Genomic DNA, 27,936 nt, shown 5'->3' on the forward strand with positions numbered 1-27,936 from the left:
CTCCGGGCGCTTCCCGGCCCTGGGTTGTGTTGGGAAGCAAAGCCCCGGGGCCTGGGGTGGGGTCAGCTGCTTGCGAGGCTGTAAGGCTGCCTGTAAGGGGGTTGGTGTGCCCGGGCTTGTTGCTCCTCCGGGAGAAAAACGGTATGAGCCGGCTTGAAGTCCCGCTGCTAATAAACATGATGAGTTTTCCGAAGTTTTACTGCAGGGGCTTTTTTTTTTTTTTTTTTTTTTTTTTTTTTTTTGGAGAGGCAGGTTGTGTTCCCTGTAAAACGCCTGGAAGTTTATTCTAAAAATACTTTTTAAATAGAGCGTGAGTAAAATGGAGAAAACAAGTTACATAAAAGTACAAGATTTAAACAGTTTGATGAAAAAAAGGAGCATCTTACGTGCCTTTGCTTATAATGTATTTTTGAATTGAATATAATGCAGGGATTCTTAAAACGATCTACTTGCCTAGTAGAAACCAAATTAGGCACAAACATTACTTATGAACATATTAGACCAATACAGCTAATACTCTGTTTGGTTGTCCCTGTAAACTGTATGACCACAGTAGTAAGTAGTCAGCTTAGTCTGGCTCAGCTGGTACGTACCGTGAAATTTCTCCTGCCTTAAAATGCATGATAGCTACTGAAAAGCTACAGATATCCTTGATTCCAAGATGATAAATCCAAGGACGTTTGTGTAATTAAGTATATTATGTAAATAAATGTTGTCATGCAAGTTAACTGTTTAGAAGGTGGAAGAAGTATTTTCAATTGGGACATTAAACTCCCAAGATCTTGAATCACCTTGGGGAGAAGTTTCCCTGCAAAAGTTAGCTAATGAATATGTATTATCAGGACTATAGCTATTTTTCTATGTTTATTTCCTCCTTCCCCCCTAATAATGTGTTGCTAGGAATTTAAACACAGGTCTCATAATTGCTTTGGTGAGGAAAAAAAAAACCACAAAAGTTTTAGCTGAGGAGGAGCATTTCATATAGGCCCCAGTCAAACAGTGCTTTCTCATGGGTTTACTGTTATTACTGCAATAGGTCATATTGGTTCTTTTTAGACCTGCTTTTGAGGGATGCCCTGAGGCTGCTTCCAGGATGGATTTGCTGTCCATCCAGAGAACTAATTTGCAAGCATGGCCCCCAGGTGTAGCCTCAGAATACCCTTTGAAGGATACAGGACTCTGTGTGTGTGAGCATGCCAGAAGGGTTAGTGTGTTAAGAACAGGGTAGATGGCTTAGATGGTTTAATATGCTGGTGGGCACATCTAGATCATCTTTCTGTAGCCTGATGATGAGAGCGGGATGGATGGAAGGCAGGTGGATCTAGAAGAGCTCTGGGCTCTTTTCAGAACAGTGTTCACTGATACACATGCACACACACCATGTGTGTGAGACTACAATAGGATTACTCATACCCTGATTTAACGGAAGCGTCTTCGGGATTAGAGTTTAGGGAAGAATATAAAACCTTTGAAAGGTAAAATATGGGTAAACATCTACTTTTGAGTAGCAAAAATTATATGACTTAAGTGAGGGTTTTGTGCATTTGGCAATTTTGAGGATGCTTTTTGAAAAGATGCCATTTTAATAATTTAATATTTCATACTTTCAAAGCCAATCATGCAAGCAGATAACGGTGTATGATTTTTGCCTCTGTTAGAACTCAGATGGGACTGTTAAGGTTTAGTAAAGATATTCACATATCTAAGCATGTGGACAGTACTGATGAGTTCTCTCAGTGTGATAATGGTAGGTCATTAACTTATAGGCATAATCAGTTTGAGAGGGACTTCATTAATGCTGCGTATTGCAGTAGAAAACATCAGTGTTTGGTCCAGAATCTTGCTTGCTTCACATTCCTCCTAGAAACTAAGAAAAACTTTCTTAGTGCAATAGCAGTTGGGGACTAGAAGAGATTGCTTAAACAAGAAACACTGAAGGTCTCCCTTATTAGAGACGAGACTTTGGCAAAAATATCAGAAAAATTTCCACAGGGAATTTTTTATGTTTTAGAATATGATGATTGACAATGTTATTTCCTGTCCACTCCATTTTCTGAGACGTTGATGGAAATAGTGTTCAACAGCTTGTTTTATTCCTCAGCACAATGTATGTAGGGAAAGCTAGAAAATTAATGTCTGAAAGGGGGATGTTTATAATCTTTTGAAACAATGTCTCAGCTAGGTTAATTCTTCATCCCTGCAGGATACTCTTTGAGCTAACATTTTTTAAAAGGTGGGGTGTCTTACCCCCCCCCATCTGAATAAGAATTTCAATTCAGGGCTAAATTTGAGTTTGAAGAGCTTTCTCAAAATAGTAGTTCCCTAATATTTCTGTGAAAGGAAATAATTTTCATTAAATGTTTCTCAAGTATTTTTAGTGTGTTGATTTCGTGAGAAAAATCTGTGACAGCTGGATTGCTACAGAGGAAATGAAATGGTATTTCCTGGGATACTGGAAAGAAAGGCAAGCAGGCAAATGGGAATAGGAAGTCCTTCACAGGCACAGGCGAAGCTTCAGAATATGTTAAATAAAGAAAATTCTGCATTAAAACCCCAGCCTGCTTAATTTTACTGAGCTTTCAAAATTTAATTTCACGTGAATTGGAGTCTCAATTTGTTGATCATGTTGTTTCAGTCTTTCTCAGTACTTAAATTATACACAGTCTAAATCCAAACGAATGACAGGACACTCCATAATTCACTTCATTTTTCACGTTAGCAACACTGAAATATGTGACATTTAAATATGAAATCTTAGTTCACCCAAAGGAATTGATTTCATTTAATCTGTATACTTGAAGCATTCTTTGTTAAAGGGGATATTTCAATAAGGGTAAAAGATGTCTGGATATTCTCACAGATGATGCTGAACAAAACTTTTCACGGACTGCTTTCATTAAAATACTAGATGCACCAGCGCACGTGCACCCATATAAACAAGCGGAAAAGGTATTTCTAAATAAATGAATAACAGGAAGTTGAAGGCTGTTAAAGAACTAAGTAGGTTTGTCTAAGTTCGGGTTATTAATGGAGAACATCAAGAACGTTTTTCCTCTAAATTGCCCTTTCAGCAAGCAAAGCCATTCAGAAGCAGAACGATAGAGGCTAATACTTCTTTCTTACTGTGGCCTCCTGGGGCATAGAACCGTCACATTATGCTGTGCAATACTTTTAATCCCTGGTATATTTTCAGGGAAGGGTACAGTAAAAAGAGTTCGCCTGCAGATGTTTCATTTTGATGAAAGCTTTTAGCTTTTAACTGATAGAATATCAGATATGTAGAGGGAAGTTCACTTTTTACCTAGCCTCTTAGCATGTTGTCACAGAACAAGAATTCCTAATGTAAGCTTAAGTAATTTGGATACGTGTAATCATATTGATGAAGAGAGGTTTGGCATTGTTCATAACATGGCTTTGGATCGTGATTTCTTCAGTGGCAGCTCTCATTCCAGCTGTACGTTTCTCACATCACTGCATACATTGTTGTGTGGCTGCCTTCAAAACTAGATCTTGTGACTGGTTTTATCTACCTGGTTTTTAATTAGATAATTTCTCAGATCTGCTTTGGAGCATGATCAAACAAATAGTCAACTGTCACAACTGCCGAGGTGATGTACCTCCAGAGGCACCACTTTTAGATCTGTTCCTAAAAAGTCAGACATAGAACTGCTGTAGTAAGTTCACAGTTACCTGGGGGCAGCTGGTGGTTATACAGTTCTAGCTGTTTCCTTAAGCAAAGACCACGTAAGGTACACTTGTAATAATAACTTTTCACTGAACATGTTTACTGAACAGTTCTGTATGGGTATGAATGGAAAAGGAAATAGCGTGTATTGTCATATATGGCAGGAGAATTACCATGCATCTTTGCCAATAATGGTAAATTACTCATGAAACACTTCCTCTTTTATAATTTAGGTGTGTGCCAAGAATGTCTAGGAATTCCTATTGTAATGAAGTGTAAACAATTCTGCCTTTCCTGATGAAGTTTTCTTGTGCAATAAATTGTTTTTCAACGAAACATCCAAAAGCACTATAGGAAAATGCCCCATAAACAATTTGATAAAAAATTTGAAGGGGAGGAAAGAGAAAAAGATTTTCCAAAAGCTGAGTGTGAAGGGTACAAAAAATATTGCTAGTAAATTAGTAGAGCCCCTGTGATAATAATCATTACCTGCAGTGGGTTTGATCTTGGTTACTGAACAGATTGGGAAAACAGTTGCGGCATAAATGCATGTCTTTCCTTCATTTCACACTGAAACCTGTGACAATGATTCAGCAGAAGGGACTAGTCCAAGACAGTTTTTAAGATTTTTCAAGCCTTCATTTGGCACTGCTGTTACAGTGTTGCCCAATGCAGTGCTGGATGTGTCAGATCTGTGACACTTCTGCCTTCTGGAAGTCTGGAAACAGTCTGCCTGATGTTAGCAGTGTTCCCTTAAGAACTGGCATTGAGGAAACAACACCAAATTGTAAGAATGTGACTGCAATAAGAAGAGCTGTTATTAGATTCCTTAAGTTTCTCATATTAATGTGCTTTTATTTTTCACTAAATATCGAATAACTTTTAAAAACATTTCCTCTTCCCAAGTCAGTATGCTTTCAAATTAAGAATTGCTTTGGTTTTAAAAAGGGATCATCTGATCTTTTGAGACAGATGGACAAAAATTATAGTTGATGTTAATACTGAAGAAAAGCTGAGGAGGTTGAAAAAGGTACCAGAAAAACTTGCTGTTAAGGTCTTCTGTGGTTGAGTAGTTTGCAGTCGTTTGGACCGAAGAGATTTAACCAAGTCATACACCAAGGACATTGAGTGGCAAGTTTTCTTGATGTGGTGGATGTTAACAAATAAGATTGAGAGGGACTAACCAATAAGAAAAGCCTAGCAACATTTTGGGTTTGAGATACCATTGTGACATTAAAGAACAACCTAGGAAAGGGTGAAGGGGTGTGCCCAATGCTTATGATACAAATAACTTGCATATTATTGCCAGTTTCCTTATTTCCTTGTTCTAGTGTTTTGATGAATGCAAAGTAAATACCATATATGTTAGAAATGGTGCTCTGAAGAATGCAAAGGAATATACTGTGGGCAAGTGATCGAATAATAAAAACCAAACGTGGCAGAAATGCCAGACGAGAAGTTTTTCTCAGTGGTTTAGGTGCGAGACAGGGTGGTTTCCTTTGTTCCTCTGTTTTGCTGCTGACATGGCAGGGCAAAGCAGCCACACGTTGTTGTGACTGTCCCTATTGATCATGGGCTGCTGGAACTGTTTGCAACGGGGATTAAATTAGGGCAGTTTTATGTGATGATTACGTGGAGTTACAGGGGCTTGATGGCTACTATTTTTCTCTGTGTGTATGTATCATGTGTTGCTCTTCTTTAAGTGAGATTTAACCCTGATATTTGGTATAATTTCTCCCTACAAGATAAAGTAGTATGTAAAGACTTTAATCTCCTAATGATTTACTGCTTGATGATCTTCAGTGAAGAGATTGATGACCTTGGAGTCATGAGTGTGCAGTGACTGCAAGACTGTCGGTTTTGATTTCTCTAATGTTTGGGAAGGTTGATAATCCCATTTGCACATACATGTACATTCATACAGGCATATTTCTTTCTAAGTAATTTTTTTGCAAGTTTCCTTGCAAAAGAGCAAGTAGGTTTTATTTTGCTATTCGACAAAGGAGAGGGTTCATTAAGTGTGAGTGGTTTCCTTAGCTACAATAAAGAATTCCACTCTTTCAAAATTGGATTTTTTTTTTGTAGCAATCTGTCACTTATAAGGTATTTTATCCAAATTTTATTTTTCATTTTGGTTATACATACTTACATGCTACACTATATCATTTTAGGCTTTAGAACAACATGGTGACATTGCTATTTTAAACTAGCCTCTCCTTTGGGCATCAGCGAGATCATGTCAGGACCACCAGGATTATAAATACTGTATGAGAAGGTCAGGTTTAAAGTTTCCAAATCTCCATAAGAAAGCAAGCTTAATTTTCAATCCCCTTTATAAAGCTTGATGAATTTATTATCCTCTACAAGCATCAAAAGAAAGCAGCTGAAAATTAAGCTGAAATGACATCTGTTCTATTTCATTCCTGTTGTAACTCACTAGCTGTTGTTAACTGGTTTACAGATATAAGAAAAGTTATGTTCATATCCTTGGATCATATTACTTCCCACAGGGACGTGACTACACCTCTTCAGAAGAGAGGACTAAAGATGAGCAGACATGTCTAGGTTTTTCATGTTTGATTTCCTTTGTTTTGGGATTCTGCTAACATTAGTCAGAATGCTTTTTCCACTTTAGCATTTTCTATCAATATACCTTGAATTCATTACTTTTTTTACATCTTCTGCTGGAGTTAAATGTGTGTTTTGTTGTAGTGGTCTGTTGTAGTATATTGTTTTTATGTGGTTTGACAAAACATTAAATCCAATTTGAGAGAAAATAACTACAGTTTAAGAGTATCGAGTTTGCCTACAATGACTGCTGTTTAAAACCTGAGTTGGATTAGACCTGGCTTTTCCAGTTGCATTTTTCAGGTACTTAGGAAGACCAAGGTATCCATATAAGTTAGGGTCATTTTTCATTTGTAGTAAAGGAAAAATACTACATTAGTGCAAAATATGATACAAGCTTCAGTTTTTGATACTTGTGCTAGAAATAATTTTATATGTTTCTTTAAAAGGTCAAAAGTTTCGCTCAGTTCTTCTCAAGAGTGTTTGTGTTTATAATCGTACTAATTATCTCTTTAGGCTTTAGAAGGTCTCCTTCCGTGGGAATTCAGGAGTTTTTGAAGAGATCACTACTTTGGGAAGGTGGGATCCTGTGGATTTTGTTCCTTCTATGAGACAGTGAGAATGGACACAGCAGGAGCACACTTGAACAGATGCAGGAATCAGACATAGCAGTTCTGTGCAGAGTTGTTCATACTTGAAACCATTATTGCAAATATATTCTTTGGGAAGAAGAGCAAGGCAAACTAGATTTGATGCAAACTGATGTCAGGAGATAAATACTTGGAACTCACTCCAGCCCTTTGTCACTACCGTAGCTTTAAAAATCACTGCTCCCTCAGCTCTTCTGGTCTAAGTATACTTCTGATTATTCCCTAACCCAGCTCTTTCAAATGGCTTGGGTTTGAAAAAAAAAACCAAACAACTTATGACCCACTTCTTGGAACTGAGTTGGAGTGAGTTGGGTGCTATCAGGTGATAGTTTAACTGGAAAAATTAGCAAGAAAAAACTTCCAGTAAAGGAAATTATAATGAGCAGCAACCTCCCAACCGGAATGTACAGCACTTTCAGTTACCTGACAAAAGTTTTCACACACAGGTGATTTTGTGACATTGTGTCTAAGGGATTGAGTGTTCAAAGTACTTAATGCATTGCATTTGTCTGTGTGTTGGATATTTTTGTTTTAAACCAATGATGATCTAAACTCATTCACAATGGTGTAAATCACGAGAAATACCGTGAAAGGCGATGGATTTATATAATTATAAAGTTCATGTCAAAGCCAGTTATGCTGGTAACACTTATTAGCTACATTTATTCAGGTTAGTTCCAGGCAGTTGCTAATGTAAGTTAGAAATAGCCATCGTTAATTAAATTTTAAAGAGGAAGAAGAAACAATTTATGTAACAGTGCTCCTTCTTGTTTATTCAGAATCACATATGAAATCCTATAAATGGAAGAAAATTACTGAATCCAGATAAGAAAACTGAAGTATTTTGTAGTCTGTTTCACAGTATGATGAGAGGTATTTGGCCTGCAGATGCCGTTGAATTTCAGACAATATTTTGCTTCATCAATGGATGGAATTAGTAGAGCTGGGACACTTACTATGAAAAGAGATAGACAGGAATCAGCATTTGTTTTCAAATGCAGACTTCCAAAACTGCTGGTTTGTAGTTGGTATTCCGATTCATAGATTATAATGCCAGAGGAGATCATCTTGTAATTGTGTCCGAGCACCAAGGACACAGTATTCTAGAAGCAGTTGCACCACTGCCAAAAGGGGAGGTAATACAATCTCTCTACTCCTACTTGATATTCCCATTTATATATGCAAGGTTCACTTTAGGCATATCGGCCAATACTGAAACTGTTCAGACACCTCCACATGCTTCCTAGCACAGATATCTCCCATCCAAAGTTTGGCCTACCTTTTTGATTCTAATTAATTTATTCTAAACCTAGTCATGACATTTTGTAGATTCACTGCATACACCAGTTGGCTAAGGAGCTCAGACTGCTGCGTACTGCTGTTAAACCTCTCAAATGATAGTTTTGTCGGCTGCAGATCTTCAATAACAAGTTTCTGGTTTTTCCCCATTGCATTGATTAATGTTGCTAACTGGAAGAGGGTGAGGACAGATCACTGTGGGACCCCTCAGAAGCATACCTGTTTTGTGTTCATCCTCTAGTTACAGTTTGAAACTATCATCAAGTTTTAAGGCATTTTATATGTGCTCTAATGATTTCTCATATCAATCTACTTGATCAAGTTACGTTTAGGCATTGTGGGGAGCACTGAGCTATTGAAAGATGTGCTAACCCGTGGAAACCAGCAGACCATCTGGAAACACTCCTCCCACATATGCAGAATGCAGTCTCCTGCACACAACCTGGCTGGCAAGAGCAGGCAGAAACACATCTGAGCATCAGGACACATTTCATTCCTATTCAAACATGTATCATAAGGCTAGCTGGGAGGAAGGAGTTCCTGCTGCAGGTACTGAACAGCCTCACTGCTGCTCTGAATAGAAATTCTGTTTCTAGCTTGGGATGTTTCGACTGCAGAGAATAAAGAGATTATTTTAAAAACAATACAAAACAAACCACCAACCTTTAAATGGCTGAGCACTTTGGAAGGTGGATTTGTTTCTTCATCTTTTTTGTAAGTTCTAAAAAGGTAAAGACTATGTGTTCTCCTCTGCCAACCTGTTCATAATAATTATTAATTCCCTAAAAGATAGTGTTTATACCAGCATACAGTTGTTAACGCTAGTAAGATGTAATAGCTTCTCAATTTAGTGTATTGATGCAGTTCTTCTGTTCACATACTATGGAATAGTAATCAAAGTACGTCACTTCAGTGCAAGAATCCAGTATCACAAGCAGATCAGCACATAAAAAGCTTGGAAATGCATCTTTTTAGATAAACTAATGTGCTGAAAAAAACATTAGGATATTTTATGAGGTAGCTTAAGTTCCTCTAGCTCATTCTGGTACTGGGACAATATGTAACTTTACACTTTGATTATTAGAAGTCTGAAAATATAGACTAAAATATTCCAGAAAAAAATCCAATTTTTATCTGAGTCCAACTTAAACATTCTTCAAAAATAATTAACTCAACCCCCACCCCCCCAACCTCAACATATAGGATTAGTGTCCTCTGAAAATAATGCCTGATATGTTTCCTGTTGTTCAACTCTTTAAAACAACATGTTGCAGCTCTTTCTATTAACTTAAAGTCTGTTTTCCAACCTGGAATGACAGGCATTTTAGGTGGTTGAATTTAAACCACATGGCTGGTGGTCTGCTGGATTTTAGAAGAAAGGAGGCATAGCTTGCAGCACCACAAGGTAATAGAGCATTCCTTAGGCAAAATATATTGAAATTATACATATTTAATGCTGTTACTAGAGCCTCAACTTCTAGCACTCTTGAAGTTAATAAAAACTGATATGTTAAGCAGTGTAGGTATTTTCAAAAGGCTGAATACTAATTTTCCACTGCAGGCTATGAATGACTTCAGTGAAAGTTATTTTGTCTTAGGTGCCTGATTTAAATGTGAAGAACTTTAACACCTACCAAATACTGTTAGAAACAAGCATTTATCTGCTCTGAAACTTTAATATAGCTGATATGAAGAACAACAGTTATGGGTGCACAGTCAGAAAGTATTGCTGTACCTAGGCAGTGCCTCAAAGGAAGGATTTTTGTGTGCTCTCTGAAGATGAGCTTCCTAAATGATACTAAGGTCTCTTTATTACTATAGTAAGATACCTATCCTGTTGTCTTTGGCATGCTTAATACTTTCTAGTTCTCAAATGCCACTTCATTCCTGCAGTTTGCTGTAATTGATGCTCCCATCACCTGCACCTGGTAGGTTTCCTGCATTTGTTGCAGTTTTAATAGAGTCACTAGAGATTAAAGTGGCTTAACAGGAGGGACGCAAGTGCTACTGAACATGTTGGAATCACTGCAGGAGCAGTAAGGAAGGTTTTAGGTTGAAGTGGATGCTAATGTTCAAGATGCTGCTGTCATCCCGGTTGCGCTCTTAGCCTTTTGGAGCTTCAGCAGCTGCCCTAGTGGTTCCTTCCTGGGAACAGAACTTCCCACACCAGACTAGTTTAATGGGAGTGCCCAGGCTTCCCAGATTTTGGAAGTAAATGCTAATTGTTATTTCTGGTTGTACCATCATTTTGCAATGCAGATAATGCCAGCGTGGCACTGCTGGTTAATCTGTCAGAAGTTGTTGCCTTACCATTCCCTTTGTTAGAGAAGTTTTTGAAGAAGCACAAAAGGTGGCAGATACCAACTCTACAGATGAAAGGCAAATAAAATTCAGGTGAGATCAGTGGTGCACAGCAGAGATTCTGTGAGCTGGGTCTGGATATTAAATGGAAGCTCATTATGCAGAGCTGCACTTGAAGCAAGGGCCAAGCAGAGACACCAGAGGTCTCTTGGTCCAAGTGGAAGCATCCTGAGGGCCCAGAGAATACTGTCACTAGGTGTGTTAGTGTTGACACCGCTTTAATGAAATACCATTTGAGGAAAAGAAGGGAGCTTATGTGGTTGCAGTGTAGCGGGTAGTTCTCTGCACTTTCAATCATGTTATCTTCAGATTAAGCCCATACAAGATTTTAGGTTCCCCTTACACTTCATTAGAAAAAGAAGTGGCTCATATAGACCCTATATTGACTTTCAGAACTCAAGTAAATTAGAAAAGGACTAGGTATCTTTAATATCTGAGCTATTAGACTGCCAATATGCTGTTAGAATATCTATGAAACTGAATGTGAGAAATTACTGAGATGACCAGAAAATAAACAAAGTGTCTCATCAGACCAGCAGTATGTTTTGCAAGTTTGGTCATGTCTGCTGGGCAATTCAGTGTTCTGCTACCACTTTAATTATAATTGTAAAAATTTAATTAATTGAGCTGTAAAAATATACTCAGAATACACTTGTTTAGGAAATGCAGACCAACATGAGCAATGCACAAAACCAGTTCCAGAGCTGTCAGCACTAGCTTTAAATTATGGAAGTGCTGTTTTATAAGGTCTGTCACTGAATTCTTGATTTATATTGTCTGTCCAGAGGAACTGAAAATGGATTCAGAGATTTTGGCAATTAAAGGTTGTATCGTATCTGCTGATGTTTCTGTACTTCAGCATTTTTTTTATGTATGCCAGCTTTCACAGCTGATTGATTAATGTCCCTTTTCAAGCATTTGCTAAAGAAAGAGAGCATTTGTCTGGGTATCACTTGTTCAGGAAAATTTCCCAAAGCATAAACTACCTTTCATAAACATTCTCATACTGGTATATCCCACCTTCTAGACTTTTAGGATACAAGAAAACACTTCTGACTATAATTTAGGAGTGCTGTTATCTCAGATTGTGAGTCCTCAAGCTTGATTTCATTTGTTCATGTTGATTAAGAAAAGCAGAATATAACTATAGTATTAGTGATAACAAATACTTTTGAAGGAACCTGGTTCCCCATTTTCTCAGGAAACGTGAAAGTTGTTTGTAGTAGAGATTAAACCGGTGTTAAATGATGGAGTTCATTCTTTTAAAGTTTCCATTTTGTCATCGTCTGTAGGCAAGCAGAAGAGGAAAGCTGATTGTCTCAGAAGTTACTAGCCTTTTTCTCAAGCCTGATACTGCTATAATAAAATAAACTAGTGTTTCAACCAGTGCAATCCATCCAGTCTCAGACCTCTTAAATATCATGTAAAGGAGTCTCTTACATGATTTATTAGCCTGTTAGATAGTTCAGTACCTTTAACTAGATCCAGGTTCCTACAACTGGCTTCTTATATCTGGGAGGCAAGTTGAATACCCAGGATGGCCCTGCTTTCTTCAGGATTCTCCGGACAAGTTATAACTGCATTAGCAAGATGCTTGGGAGTCCTTTCCAGCCCAAGGATGAGCTACCCAGCAGTTTGCCAAATCAAATTAAATATTTGTGTGCACCAGTTTCTGTGTTACAATTCCTACTCAGCTCTCCCTTAACAGGTTATCTCTTTACATTTCATTGTTGAGCTCAGATCTTCCAAAACACAAGAATTACTTTTGTCATATTTAAAAGCATATTTCTTAATATTTTCCTCCATACCACTGCTTAAAAAAAACTTGATTTTTTTTTTATAACCTGTAGCTTTTACTTTCTTAATGTTGGGTTTCAGCATATATCCATATTTTGAAAGAAATGTCAGTTGCCATTTTCCTGTATATTACATGCAATCAAATAGGCAAATGAGTAAATGAAGAGTAAATAAAACTCTGGAAGAACACGTGTTATATTATTAATTTTTGTAAGTGACTGTTCTTTCTCAAAGTTTTCATGTAACAACTCCACTCATTCAGCCGACACTCTTTGTTATTTGCAAATTACTGGTGACAGTCTCAGTTCTCCTTTCCAGTAGATGCCCTCATTCTAGACACTTCTACATCATTCAGACCTCATATCAAATCCACGAAGATCTGTAATCATTTTGGAAATTGGAAGGCCTGTAGCACCAGAGCAGACAAGCAGTCAGATTTCCCAACCTTATCAATAGAAGAAAAAGTTACATCATGACAGAACAGCAACAAACATTAAGCTTGTGGAGAAAACTGGGCCTTTAATTTTTAAAACTCTTTTGGTTCAAGTCAACTCATGACCTTCATTTACTCGCCTCTTCCCAAGTTTGTGTGTTGTCTCATCGTTCTCTTTTGAAGCCGTTCGTGAAAAATCAGTTTCTTGAGGAGAACACCATCTCCCATTCTCAGGTCTGGTAGATGGTTGTGTAAGGTATGAATTGCTCCACAATGTGGTGGTGGTGGTGGTAACTAGGAAGATCGTCCCTTGACAGGGAGATTCTGTGGAGTTGCAAAGACTATACGTGCTCCCAACTTTATATATGCCTTCTGTCTTGGACCCCTAGAGAAGCAGTAGCTGTTTGTGGGTGGGCAGGCAGGAAGAGCTTCCATTCAAAAGAAATGACCATGCACAGAAGATGCCCAAAAAGGATGGGCTTGTGTAGGCAGGTCAGAGACAGGACTCTGTGGGTGGTAGTTCAATCCCGTTTTGTTCCCCGAAAGCTTCAGTTCTCTTCTAGCTTCTGCCGCCGCTCCCGCATTGCTCTGCCCCAGTCCTGGCTTGACCCCGTGGTATCGTTCTGCTTTGTAATTCTACACGGTCCTACTGAAATCCGTCAGCCCCGTAATTGTCCTGTCTGAGCTCTTTTTACAATACTACAGTGTCTGAAGAAACCATAAGGTGGAGAAATTAGTGACCTAAGACATGAATGTATAAAGAAAAAAAGATGATCATGTCAAATCATCTGCTAAGAGTTTAGAGTGGTGGTATGAGACCATTAATCTTCAGGTGTTTCTTTCTGTTGCAGGGTGGGAATAACGCAGGCCATACTGTGGTTGTTGATGGGAAAGAATATGATTTTCACCTATTTCCTAGTGGCATCATTAATCCAAAGGCAATTTCTTTCATTGGTAAGACAATTTTGGAACTTATTAAATAAAATAACGTTACATGATGTGTAGCTGCAGCCATATTTTATAGTAGCAAGCAAAGAAGAATATATAGGTGACAGTCAGATTTGCTTTAGCTTCAGCTGTTTGACTTTTATTTCACTGTTGCTTTAACATGAAGAGTTATTCTGCTTTCAGTGTCAGTTTAGTTTCTGCTACTAGAAAACTGTAAGTAAGAACCCCCTCTTTCTATCACATTGCTCTTTCTTATGCTTTATGGTACAAGTTTGGATCCCACCCTCTACTTGTACACTCCTTTTATACTTTCAGAAATATATATATGCTGTTCTTTGAGGACACAAAACCTGGCACTTAGGCTAAATAAATAATATAATTTATCTCTGGCATGTCTTTATTGACTTTCCAGAAATAAACCCTAAGATACAGGGCTCCGCTTGGAAGGTTACCATCCAGTCTCCTTTTAGTTCACATTACCAGCTGTTTAAGGTGATGTTATATTTCACTGTAGAGATATTCGAAGTAGATGGCATCACTAAAAAGTTTGCATTGCTTACTGGACGTTAAACTCATATTTAAGTGACAGGCAAATTTAAGACTTTTACTTGTCCAAAATGATGATTCTTTCTGACAGAAAAGATGTATACAGAATGTGCAAGACATGAGTGTAAGTTTTAGTGAGTCATGGAGTTTCAGTTTTGTTTCATTTGATAATTTCCAAATGGATGATTGAAATACATGAAACATTTTTTTTCTCTCTGCAAAATACAGTGTATCGTTTTGCTTTCCGATTTACTCCCTTGCCAGTTAGTAAAGACTATAACTTAAGTTATCCTAAAACTAGGCTCAGACAGGCTCTTGCATGCATTTCTGATGTTCTCAAGAAGGAAGCAGCAGCTGTTTCCAGCCCACTACATCACTAATCCTCCACGCCTCGTCAGTAATGCTCTGTATTGCTTGTGGATTCCATATTGTAGCTCAAAAGCAGGGAGAAGGCATTGCTAATGTATTTCAGCACTAGTTTGAACTGAGTTTAAAACAAATACGTGAATATTGAAGAAAATTTAAATATTGTCACACAGGCTTGTCAGTGTTGTAAGGCCATGGACTTCTTTGAGCTTTTACCAGTGAACAATCGAGGCTGAAGTCGTGGTACAAAGTCCACCACAAACAAAGACAAGAATCCGCTTACCTCAGCTGGCTTCAGAGCAGGCCCGGCATTCACATCTAAAACAAGCAAGCTCTTTGTTTTTCTGATTTTAGCAGGCTTGTAGCTGCTTACCCAAAATGAGGATTTATCCAAAAAGTTCTCGAGATTACTTTGTGAGAAGTGTGAGAAGATTAGTCTTACTTTTGAAATAAAATTTCAGACAGCAAGTGTTTGCATGCCTTACATCCTAAGAAGGTGTATTTTATTTCTTGCTTTAAAATAAATCATTTATGTTCCCGAAGGTAATGGAGTGGTTATACATTTACCAGGCCTGTTTGAAGAAGCTGAAAAGAATGAAAAGAAAGGTTTGTATTGAATAATTTTTAACTTTTCCTTATATTGGCAGCCACGTTGAAGGGTTTTTTAAGCCTTTGTTTCTGACCATAAATATTCAGTGCAATAACATTCTGGATTTTAAATAATGAGGAAGACAGTATTTAAAATGTTGAATTGTGTTGTAGTTTTCAGACAGATTTTTGAAAGCAAACTTTTCCTGGGTTTTCAGGGAGTTTTATGGCATAAGATGCCACATTAGACAGAAAATAAAATCCTAAGGTGTGTGGCAAAGCTGCCTTTGACCTCAAACTGAGATGATTTAATCCAGAGTTTCTGTGTCCTCATTTCTGTGCCCGAGTATAAACTCAGTTGGCTCTGCTCTCAGCGAGGCTTTGGACCAGATGACCTTCTAAGGTCCCTTACTTCTTAAATTCTTTTATGATTCTATATATATAAATTCTTTATTTTCTGAGGCACAAATGGAGTTCAAGTGATTTATCGTAGAGTGAGTTAAACAAGAATCTTTCCTTAAAATAAGAAGTGTGTGTAAGCCACAGCATTCTGGGCTAGGAAGAAGTGGTGAGTATCTTTGTCCGTATCAAAATGAGAAAGCTGAAAAAGTAAAAAATGAGAAAAGTTTATTAACAAAAATATTGCTGTTATTTGATATTCACTTATGGTTTACCCATTTTGTCTACAGTCTTCTTAACAAGAAGCTATATAAACTAGAAGAAAGACATAGAAAAACTAAAAGCAAATCTCAAAGTTTGACCAATCAGCACAACTGAAATCCTACTTTCCTTTATATCTTCTGACAGGTTTAAAAGACTGGGAGAAAAGACTGATTATATCAGATAGAGCACATATAGGTAAGTGATGATTGAAGGGGGAAAAAAATCAAAATGACTGCTTAGCTCGTGGTACTAAACTACCTTATTACTCCACAGAGCAGTCATGTATTTGATCTAGTACAGCTTCTTTGTATGTTGTGTATCTGAAGCATAATAATGGTATTTGTATCCACTAAAGAGTGATGTTTTACATGTTTTCACAATGTTTAAGGAATACTCGCTCTGTTTTCACATGAGGAGGCCTGTGCACTATCAATTATAACAAAGGAACTTTGTCTTGAAATTATAGATGTCTCTGATTTAAAGAATGTTTTTCTCCTTTAGTCTCGCACTATGTCCATTTGTTTTTCCATTGCAGTGTTTGACTTTCACCAGGCCGTAGATGGGCTCCAGGAAGTGCAACGTCAAGCACAAGAAGGAAAAAAGTAAGTATTTTCAGCACCTTCATTTCATTAATAATTATGCAAATTTGAAAAATTGGTGTAATTTTGGAAAACAGAAATGCAATGTATCTCTAATGAGCTTTGCTGGTGTTACTAGTTCTGTGACTCCGTTCTGCTCCTACTTATGTTAGTGAACAAACTTTGAGGTATTACTGAACAGGCAGGGTATGAATTCGTACCTATTTCTGTTTTCCAGTTCTCTGCAACATACAGAGACATTTTGAAATACCTACCAAATCCCCCAAGCTCATTTCCATTAAAATGATGCTTCCAATCCAGTTTAATATCAGATTAGTGATGCTCTTTTGAATCAGGTCTGAAGTGTTGGCGCAATTAGGTTCCACACTTGTAATAGTTTATTGCGTATTCACTTCTACTTCATGGAGATATTAGTTTCTATTTTAATTTTAATCTTGGACTTTAGCACAGTATGTAACTATTCATACCTCGTTATTTTGGCTTCTGAAAGAACAAAGGTTTATGTGAACACACTGTATTTTTCTCTCTGTTAGTCTATTAGTTTTTGATCCCATTGGACAATTTCAGCCAAACTTAACATACAAATAGAGATCTCAAAATTTCTAAAATGCATATGAAAATAGGCATGCAGGTAGGGAAACAGTTTCATTTTTATCCTCATCAGGGTAAAGACTGCAACAGTTCATAGGGAGAGAGGTGGTATGAATAATGCCAAAGCCATAGGAAACCAGTTTGATCACTCACAGAACTGGTTGTTGTTTACAACTATAGACAGTGCTGCAACTGTGAAAATGTGAAAATGACATTTGTTTCCTATTGTTTATGGTAAGGGATGTAGTAGTACCACAGGATAGTATAGTAACCATTATTACTGTATAATATATGTATATATGCACATTGTTTCAACTAAGCTTGTGTCAGCCAGACCCAAGGCTTAATGCTTTACTGCACACCATGAATATTACCAATACTTATGCAAATCCACTGAACCATGAAAGTTGCTATATATTTACTATTATAGAACTTTAGTAATTTTTTTATGTCTCAGACCTCCTGCCCAGTATATGGTGTATTGAAGAGCTTTAATAAAATTACTTAGCATAAAGCATATTTTTGCATATATTTATACATGTTTGGGGGGTTTATTTTTATTAGTATTGGCACAACAAAGAAGGGGATTGGACCAACATATTCTTCCAAAGCTGCACGAACAGGCCTTCGAATTTGTGACCTCCTTTCTGACTTTGATGAATTTTCTTCCAGGTACAGCTATTTCCATTTCTAAATATTATGTTAAAGAGCGATACATTTTGGCTGATAGATTTGCTTTTAAGGAGACGTTTTTAAATATGTGTCTGAATTGTGTATATAAATTGTCTAGAAGGAGAAGAAAACTGAAAAGAATGTGTGTGTATATTTCCTGCACCTCACAGAGTTTCTCATAATTTAAAATGTAATTTTGTACATTGGGAAATGCACTGGTTGAGGTATCAAAGTTCTGGGTATTTTCTCCCTGTAGCTCGCAGTATATACTGTGTATAACATAAACTGAGTTCTTGTCAAAGGTTCTATCAACATTAAGTATGTTCTTCATAGATACGATTTCAATATTTTACAGATTTAAAAATCTGGCACAACAATACAAGTCAATGTTTCCCACATTGGAAATAGATGTAGAAGGACAATTGAAAAAGCTAAAGGTAAGGATTTAACAGTTGTACTTTTTGTTCAGTTTCAGGGAAAGTATAGAAGAAAACAGTAATATTTAATTTAAAAAGTAAAAATGAAGTGTACCAGAACTACTACTTATTAAACTAATTAATTAATTTAAATGAAAAATGCATATCTTCATTATTATAAAACCTTTCAATAAGCAGTAGCTATGCTTCTTAATAGAATGTTCTCTTCTTGTGGGCATTAAAATAAATTTTGTGGACGATTTAATTCTCCTATAACATTTTTGACATAAAATAGCTGTTGTATTAAAGTAGCCAAGAGGACACAGGGTGACACTTGCAGTTAGCAGTCTCCAGCCATAACTGATCTAGTCTGTCTGAGAGACTTCCATGCTTACTGAAGAATTGTTTGTGGAAGCTGTGTTTCAAGATGCTGGTATTACAAGAAAAATGGCTTTTCATAAATAAATTCAGAAGAGCTGCTGGTAAAACATGTTCTTCGATGAATATGTAAGAAAAGAGGATGCTAAAAAAATATCTTACCTTTCCCAAGTTTTGTCTGGTACTTGTTCAGAGCTGACACGCTACCTTTAAAGATATTTTTTAATGTTCATGGGTAGTGATTTTTTTTTTTCTTTCGGAGCTTGCGCTATTTCTAAGTCCCACTCTCAGTGTGTCTAGACTATAGACACACTATAGAGAGACTATCAACAAAATGAGGTAGGTATACAACATCTCTGTGAATAGAAATGGTACAGAAATTGTGGCATTCTAATGCCATAACAAGTCATGTTTTCTTATGTGAATCAATCATTGATTTTGTTTTCAATAGAATATAAGCTAATGGTTGTATTTTTCAGGTAAAACACAGCTATTGAGGCTGGCGTGTTAGGGTTATCTGTATGTTTCGTGTTTCAAAAGTGAGCACAGTGTTCCCTACTTCCAGCTATTGTCTGGGGAAGCTGACATTTCTACTCAAATTTGCAGGGATATGCTGAAAAAATAAGGCCCATGGTTCGAGATGGTGTGTATTTTATGTATGAAGCTCTTCATGGCTCCCCAAAGAAGATCCTTGTTGAAGGAGCCAATGCAGCATTACTTGATATTGACTTTGGTAAGTTAAATTTTAAACTCAATTTAACTCCTAAGAGATTACTTTTATTTTGATTTGTGTTTATATCAGCTTTGCAAACCTCAGAAAAATAGAGAAACAAAATAGTCTTTCCTTTAATAGGAACAGATCTCCCAAAAGTAAAGCACAGTAAGCCGGAGATTGTATCATTAACAGGATTAAGTGCTTAGGGTTTAAATATTGATTTTTACTGAAGTTTATTCCAGTGGAGTTGCAGTTTCACTGCAGATATTCTTGTCTTTATTACTTCTAAATGTGTGTGCACATTGCCATACATTCCAGGCACCCATTACAGTGCTGCTGAGGTAATTCCTCTGCAGTGGAGGGAGGATTAAACTGGTACGGATAACCTGTAAGTCTAGCCTCCTCAGTTGCTCTCTGCTCTGCCCTCTTACCAAAGGTTAATTAAACCACTTAGGTCTCCATGAAGATGAAATGAAGAACTGAAGAGATTGTCCAATCCAGAGTCACAGTGTAGATTAAAACTTAGAAAAGTTGGTGGAGATACTCAGAGCTACTTGTGTAGAGGACTGGCAATGTCAGACCGTGACCTTTACACCAGGCTCTCCGTGGATGTAGCGGAAATACTTTCTGTGATACACAGGGCAGTGAAAAAACATTTACACAGCAGCAGCATCCTAGAATAGATCCAGTGCCTAATGGAAGTAGTATTGAGATGCTTTTAAATTTCTCCCTTGTGGGCAATTCTCAGTGAAAGTTTCAAAGGATGAATGCAGAAAAGCTTACGCATTGGAACAGATAGCACATACTTGATACCTCCTTAAGTATAAGAAAGTAGGATATTTTCTTATTTGTCTGTCTGAACTTCTTGCTCACTAATAATGTGCTTATACACATTGCCAGGGTGAGTCAGCTATTTGAGTGGAAAAAATCCTTCATTTTGAGGGGTTTCTGTGTAGCTTTAGCAATCTAAATACATATTATTCACTACAGGAGGAAGCAGTTTGGGGAAGAGCAGCTTAATTTGTTCTCTTAAAAACAAAATGGGGATATGTAGTAAGAAGAATTTGCCCTGCTCTTTGGCTGCTGTTTCAGTTGAGCTTTAAAGCCAAATATACAGGTGAAAATCTCCTTTCAACTCATAAAGGAAAATCAGTCTTTGTTTCTTATCATTGCTGAAACAGGGTTGTGCTGTTGTTTTTCTGACAGGCACCTATCCTTTCGTGACTTCATCGAACTGCACCGTAGGTGGTGTATGCACTGGACTTGGTGTTCCTCCCCAGCATGTCGGTGATGTGTATGGTGTGGTGAAGGCGTATACTACTCGGGTGGGAATTGGAGCCTTCCCCACTGAGCAGATTAATGTAGGTTTAATGTTACAAAATGCAATATATACAGTTGCCAAAAAACAAGGTCAATGGAATGGGGTAAGGGTATACAAATGATAAATAAGCACCTTAATAATAATGCCAAGCAATTGCACTCATGAAGAGAGAAGTACATTATAAACTTAAGGTATTTTTCTTCAGAGGAGAGAAACACAAGTGTGATGATGTTATATCATGGTGACCACACTTCTGTTGTAAAGAATGATGTGAAAATAGATTTCATCATTTTATGTAAAAACATAAGGTGCGTTTCAGTGGCGAGAGTTTGTTGTAGGCTGGAACTGTCAGTGCATCACAGGAAAACTTAAATTACAAGATACAACTTCTGTGCTTAACAGCCTGTGTTCTGTGTGATTGACAGAATACATGTGGTGTGCGCATCAGCCAGTCATGCACAAATTGATCAATAAAAAGAAGGGGAGAGATTTTGATTCTTTTAAACTGTCTGTTGTATTTTCATTATCAAGAAACTAGAAAGCTCAGGGTATTGATTATGAGCTATGCACACAGCAATCTCTAGGTCAGTGATCCAGGTCTAATTTAAGGATTTAGTCACTAAAATCCTTTTTCTAATGGCTCAAATGAATTGGTGATATCCTTTAGTTATATGGATCATGAGCGTAAAGTTTGTTTCTTCTTCATTTTTAATGCATTATAAATGCTGCCTGCCTGAAGGGAACACTTGGCAGTCTCAATCTGTGGTAGAACCTAGGAGCCCTAGGCATGGTCAAGGAGTCTGTTGACCTCGACATTGTACAAGCATTGATTTTGTCCCAGGCATTTACAGTCTTGGCCCCCCAAAACAATAGATGCCAAAAGACCAGGTGAAGAAAGTAAACACAAACAAAATTAAAACCAGGGCTGAATTGTCAAGGAAATCTTCCTATCAGATGAAGAAGGAAGAAAAGTGTCTCCTTGGAACATGAAATAGTCATATTAAATAAGTATTTTGGAAATACTAGTGATTGAAATACAAAAATCCTGTACATATGAGGGGCTTTATTCTCTGCCTTAGTCCCCTCCTAATAAAACTTAATTATTTTTTTCTTTTTTTCCTACAAAAAGACCTTGGAATTGAACAACTGTATTTTTTTTGCTATTCGTCTATATTTGTTTATATTTGTTTTCCTGCTATTTTTCAGTGAAATACCATGACCATTCTTTTCTGTCTTCTTTTAGGAAATTGGAGATCTTTTACAGTCCCGCGGCCATGAATGGGGAGTAACTACAGGCAGAAAGAGACGTTGTGGCTGGTTAGATCTTGTCATTTTGAAATATGCTCATATGATCAACGGATTCACTGCGTAAGCATCACAGATTTTGCGCTACATTTGGAAGTGATAATTTTGTGCTTCGCAGAATAAATATGTAGGTAACATTAATATAAGTCCAGTAAAGTGTTACATTTTAAGCAATAAAATAATTCACACTGGGCAACTGAGAATTGTCTTAATGCTAATAATAATCTAATTCCTTTGACTTTTTTTTCCAAATCAAGTGATTTTACAACATCATAGCAGTGATTTTTTTTCATACATATTTTCACTTTGCTTACATCAGATGGCAAATGTAGATTGGACCAATGTATCAGTTTTTTAAGAGTTTGCTCTAGAGTTCTTGGTGCAGTGCTTTCATACTGACTTACGTCGCAATCTAAAACCTGCTGGCTTTGAGCTTTGGTTGGCTCTAGTGAATCATACTTGTAGCACCAATTCTGCATCATTTGGAACCACTGCCTCTTTAAGTGAATTAAGTGGGATGACACAAAGTGCACAGCAACTGGCACAGCTTTCATTCCAGTCCCTACAGGTTCATTTATTTACAAAGATGTGGTCTATTATTATTTTATAAATTCTGCTTTTAATGGGCTGAGTTTTATTTTCTTTGGGACTGAGCAACTTACTTGGTTGATAAATTATTTTATAATGAAAAATATATACTAAATTGACATTTTAAAGGAAAAGTGACTGTCTAAAGAAACTGTTCAAGACCATAATACCATCAAGCTAGCTTATGTCTAATGCTAAAATGCTAGTAACTATCACAAGCCATTAATTTATACTAATTGCCAATCTGTATTTTCAGAAGAAGTTGCAAAAGTTTCACTACAGTTTTGTTCATGTAAAGTGTAGACTTACTCATGCATTCAGGCAAACTTGTTCATATATGCAAACACATGACCTTGGGCATTTTAATATCTTACAAACTGAGACTTAGTATTGTTTATGCTACTAATGTTACAAAGGAACAATGATCTTTGTTCATTAATTTATCAGAAGGTTTTTCAAATATTTTTTTTACTTGGATTTATATTTTGCTTTAACTTACATAGCTCTAGTTTATATGGAAATAGTATTAGGAAGGCATTATGTTTCCTTCCATTTCAGTTCTATACAATTACTGTGCTTCTATCAACAAAACTATGTCATTTCTGGTAACTGTGACAGTTAAAAACGCATGGGGAGATAAAAACTTCAAAAAAGTTGAAGAACTGGCTCCCTGCTGCTTCTTTCCCAAAAGGCCTTTTCATTTAACCATTGCATTTATCACATACTTACTGAGCACATATAGCATGGACTATTATGTACATACCTAAATGTATGTCTAAATCATTAGCTTCTCATATTTTTACCAGCAAGGTCTGGCATATTGTTTCTAGAGAATTTTACTGGTTTTAAAATGCAGTTTTATTCTGATCAGTGAATACTACAGTGTCTTTTTGAGGTTCCATTTTTGTGTTCCAGTGTGTTCATTCACAAGAAGAAAAAGGTTCATTAAACTGACAACCCTGGTAGCACAGCCTGGGCACTGAAAGTCAGGCTGGGATCCTTCCTACTGAACTGTATACGTGATTTTAGTAGCTAGATTATGCTTGTGAAGTCTGTTTTAAAAGTGTAATTTAGTAAATAAGTCTGTCTTACAGTTGTTGTGAATCAGTAGGAGTAGCAGAAACAATTGCTAGTGGTGATGTAAAGTGACATGCCATCATACATACCCAAACCAAGTCCAGTAAGGCTCGCTTTACATAGTCAGCTTGCATTTTCATGTGCTAAACTGAACACTGTGCGCCTGTATGAGCAGCCAAGCATTTGGAAATGTGTCGTAGTAACTTAGTCATGTATTCATCTGAGAGGCGTGAATTCAATTAACAATGTTTATAGTTTAATATATTTGTGTATTTCTGCTTGCTGGGTTGCCTGAGCTGGATTTGTGAATACAAAACTAGAAAGAAAAAAGACAAGACAGGTGGAAAGTATTAAAGAGGATATTCATCATGTGTGTAACTCTGATGTTTTTCTGTACAGTTTGGCATTAACAAAACTGGATATTCTTGATGTCCTTGATGAGATTAAAATTGGTGTTGCTTACAAATTGGGTGGAAAAAGAATTCCATATTTTCCAGGTATGTTGTTAAATATCTATGTTCATTTTCCTCTTTCTGTTAAGTCATGCCTGTTGGGAAAGACTGTTTGCTTTTTAAAATCAGGCTTGATTTCTTTTTCGCTAGACCTTCTGTAGAAATTTGCAGAACTGTGATACCAATATAAAGACTACTGTATCAGTATGTTAGCATTTTCTAGTCACCTTGCGTCTGTATGCATGATGACAAGAAGTTCAGAGCAAATAAAATCCTGTGTTAGGGCCTCTATGTCTTGTCCCAGTAGATTTTTTTATTGACAACACAAGGGGTCTGAAAGTCAGCAAGAGTCAAGTCAGTGTGTATCTTTGGCAATAGCCTTTAATGAAGTAAAGTAAAAATAAAATCAGTGCTTAAGCTGTGAAAAAATGAGATGGATACAAGCAGAATAAAGCTGCTTATCGGCTACCATCACGTAACTGTAATTAACAGCAACAACATTGTGGTTAATAAAAATATACATTGCCTCCTGAATATGCTTCATGTTAAAACTTTTAAGATGTAATAATATGTAATTTTGATACATTAATGATGTTTTCAAGATACCTGTAACAGTCTATGCCAAGATGAGGGGGTTGTTCTGTTGAGATGGGGGATTCTGGAGGCACAGGGAGGGCTGGCAGCAGCCACCAGCTTTCCCACCACTGATGGTAGTTTCTGGCTGTGGACAGTAGCACATTGAGAATTCCAGTGGGGAAAGGCTTGAAGGCATCTAAGTTTTTAGCAAGCCTGATTCAACCCTGTTCCATGAAAGTAAAAATTTTTGAGGAAGTCGTGCCTTGTCTACAGGAGGACTTCTATTTTATTCTGTGCAAATCTGAATCAAAAAGTGGAACTACTTTAAACTTCAAATAATTTGTTTCCTTAAAAAAACTTCAGTAGTCTTCTGACAACATAGAGTGCATCCTAAGGTTTTGACAAGAGGAAACTGGATTACTAGATCCTCTTGAATCAGAGTTATCTTCCTAAGTAACAGAAATTAATCTAAATTAAGAATAAATTAATTAACCAACCAGTAGAAATACTGGGGGGTGGGGGGGTTATTTATCAGATTTTAAATGTTGTCAAAAGACTTGGTTGGTCAAGAGCAATAGGTGTGTTCTTTTAAGGTGGAGCAGCTAAAATCAACTGTGATAAAAATTGTTCTCCCACAGCTAATCAGGAGATACTACAGAAGGTGGAAGTAGAGTATGAAACAATGCCTGGGTGGAAGACTGACACAACTGGTGCACGAAAATGGGAGGACCTCCCACCCAAGGCCCAGAATTACATTCGCTGTGTGGAGAACCATGTTGGAGTGCCAGGTAAATCTTTCTGTAGATGTACATATGAGGATGCAACAGCAGACAGGAGCAGCTCTGTAAAAGTGCTCAGTTCGTTAGCCAGAGCGTGGCTTGATTTGGGCAGGAGGCAATGGAGGTACCTGTGGCTGGGCTGATGATGGTAAAGGTTGTCAAGAAGCAGCAAAGGGTGGTGTTCTGCGGGCAGGTCTGCAGTGTTGCAGAGAGCTCCAAACTGCTGCTGACAAGGACTTAACCAGAGGAAAGATAAATGTGTGTTCTTCTTGGCAAACTACTGCTTTCTGTCAGTGAAAACTCAGGGATCTCTCACATCACCATGCTTCAGTGCATAGTTAGTCTAATGTCCTCCCTTTATTAATCTCTTCCTTTCACTTCCTGCGCTGCATCCCTGTTTGGATATAGACTTCTCTTTTTCTTTGTTTATCTCTTCCATACTTACCCATATAAGGAGATGGATTGCATACATGGATACAAGATTGTTTAGCCCAATTCTGCCTCTTTGGAAAAATGAGAATCTTAACATGATCAAGCCATCCCATTTTTTTTTCAAATCTAATTGCTAGAGCTCTAGAGGTGCCAAGAGCTAGGTGTGGCATGAATGGTGCAGTTTGAAAGGCAATTTCCACAGTAGCAAACGTGGAAAGCTGGCATGTGTGCTTTTGTTTTCCATAAAGCACCTCAAAGGTCACATCTGGGGAGTGTAAGCTAGTTGCAGCTGTGGCAATTCCAGTATTAAGTTCGTGGATTAGGAAGCATCTGATAGCAGACCCTGAAACTCAGTGGGTGGTCTGTGTGTGGTCACGAACACAGATGTGGGCAACGGGATATGTAAATAAAGTTTCCCTTACTTTATTTCTCTGGTTCTCGGTGTGAAGGCAGGGTGCCTTGGTGGGTTTGATGACTATAGGAGACCTACCTACAGTCAGTTCTATAGTCATGGGCAATAAAAACTGTAGTGGAACAATTGTAGTATGCTATTTGGGGTGGCTACTCACACTGGATGATGTTTTTAATTGCAGCCTTGTATTTAACAATATTATAGCATGTGTGCATCACTATCCCCTGATCCACATCAAGAAAACTTCACAGTCTGGCAGAGCTCTCACTTCTTCTCTGCAGGGAGTTAGCTAGACATCCTATCACTCAAGACAATGACAGTTAAACCTGCAACAAACATACTCGACCTTCTGTTAGGCCTTCCATCTGCAATGCTTTGTGTTTATGGTATAATTATTTCATGCTTTCAGACTTCAGTATATTGCACTTCTAGTGTGGTAATGCAGCAGGTGTAAAGTGCTTTTTGACAGTAAAACTTCCTAGCATTGTGTTTCAGGACAAGGTTGGCCAGTTCGTAGTGAAGCGTGATGAATGGTGAAAATTATTCAAATTCATTGATTGTAATATTTACTCTCAGTAATTGTTCTAATAGATGTGTTTTCCTCCCTAGTTAAATGGGTCGGAGTTGGAAAATCAAGAGAGTCGATGATCCAGCTATTCTAAACGAATGAAGAACTTCAGTGATGAGAAGCACAATTTAGCGTTCATCTGTTCCTTACTGCTTCCTCTTTAAATGGAGATGCTATTTAAAACCAACATGTTCTTCTAGGAATTGAATAGAAAGAAAACATATATTCTGTATTGTAACATTTTATTTATCTTTAAGTTCTCAGTAAATTCAGTGTAAAATCTCCTTGGTGGCCATCATCAAAGAAAAATCAAAAAAATATTCTTGACAAAATAAGGAAAAATATTTTTTTAAATTTGAGCCATGTTACTATTTAAAAGTATTTTACATCCATACAGAGTTATTTCTTCTTGCTGAAACCAGTATTAAGCCTTTTCCGGTAGTTACTGGGTAACTTTAGAATTGTGAAGCTTGGATTTGCTCTTCAACTTCAAATGCTACAAAGTTTATGTATTTGGGTTGGCAGTAATAAGACAGATACCATGTACTTAAATTGGTTGGATTATATAGATTTTCAGTTTCTAAAATACGGTGAAGTTAGGTAGGTGTTTTTGACTGCACAAAGCAAAGCAAACACAATTATCTTTAATTTTTATATAATAATTTTCTAATAGCCCACTAAAATGAATGGGGAGCATCTAAAGTATTTTTGTCACAGAGCCTATTCTAGTAACTAACATCTGTAGAGGGGCCAAACTGGAGAAAGCTCAAATATCCTGTGTACTAGCAGACAATCCCTGTGGAGACTGTCAGATGTGCAGTCTTTATTTTATGCAGTAGGGAAGGAGTGAGCGAAGGTGGAAGGAAGAGAGTCCTCAGGGTACAAAACACACAGGGAGAGCGGAGCCGAGACAGCACGCTGTGTTTTCTCAGTGAACCTGAGACATTTTTTTCCTGCTCATGCAGTGATTGTAATTTCCAAAGTTTTACTGTAGATATCTGTTGAGGAACTGGGACTTGCAGCTCTGTAAGGCACACTTGCTTCCACAGCTCTAGGTTTCCAAGAATAAATCAATGCATGACTTAACGATGACTGCTGCAGTATTTACACTCCTCACACATTTTGACCTTCCTCAGCAAAATGTAATGCCT

The 27,936-nt window shown here is 37.3% G+C and overlaps 1 protein-coding gene across 1 annotated transcript in view; it reads left to right on the forward strand.

Annotated features, from left to right (window-relative positions):
• The window catches only part of ADSSL1 (adenylosuccinate synthase like 1), a 52,738-nt gene extending 25,669 nt beyond the window's left edge, over positions 1-27,069 (forward strand). Inside the window, exons 11-22 of the mRNA XM_010584180.1 lie at positions 13,645-13,747; positions 15,197-15,259; positions 16,049-16,099; positions 16,440-16,506; positions 17,659-17,766; positions 18,122-18,203; positions 19,167-19,293; positions 20,482-20,636; positions 21,840-21,964; positions 23,966-24,063; positions 25,233-25,382; positions 26,827-27,069. Coding sequence (XP_010582482.1) covers positions 13,645-13,747; positions 15,197-15,259; positions 16,049-16,099; positions 16,440-16,506; positions 17,659-17,766; positions 18,122-18,203; positions 19,167-19,293; positions 20,482-20,636; positions 21,840-21,964; positions 23,966-24,063; positions 25,233-25,382; positions 26,827-26,879 — 1,182 coding nt within the window. The 3' untranslated portion in view covers positions 26,880-27,069. The remainder of the gene's footprint in view (positions 1-13,644; positions 13,748-15,196; positions 15,260-16,048; positions 16,100-16,439; positions 16,507-17,658; positions 17,767-18,121; positions 18,204-19,166; positions 19,294-20,481; positions 20,637-21,839; positions 21,965-23,965; positions 24,064-25,232; positions 25,383-26,826) is intronic.
• Positions 27,070-27,936: the final 867 nt, after the last annotated feature.

Source organism: Haliaeetus leucocephalus, unplaced genomic scaffold (assembly GCF_000737465.1).
Source record: "Haliaeetus leucocephalus isolate CR32 unplaced genomic scaffold, Haliaeetus_leucocephalus-4.0 Scaffold944, whole genome shotgun sequence".
NCBI classification, from domain to species: Eukaryota; Metazoa; Chordata; class Aves; order Accipitriformes; family Accipitridae; genus Haliaeetus; species Haliaeetus leucocephalus.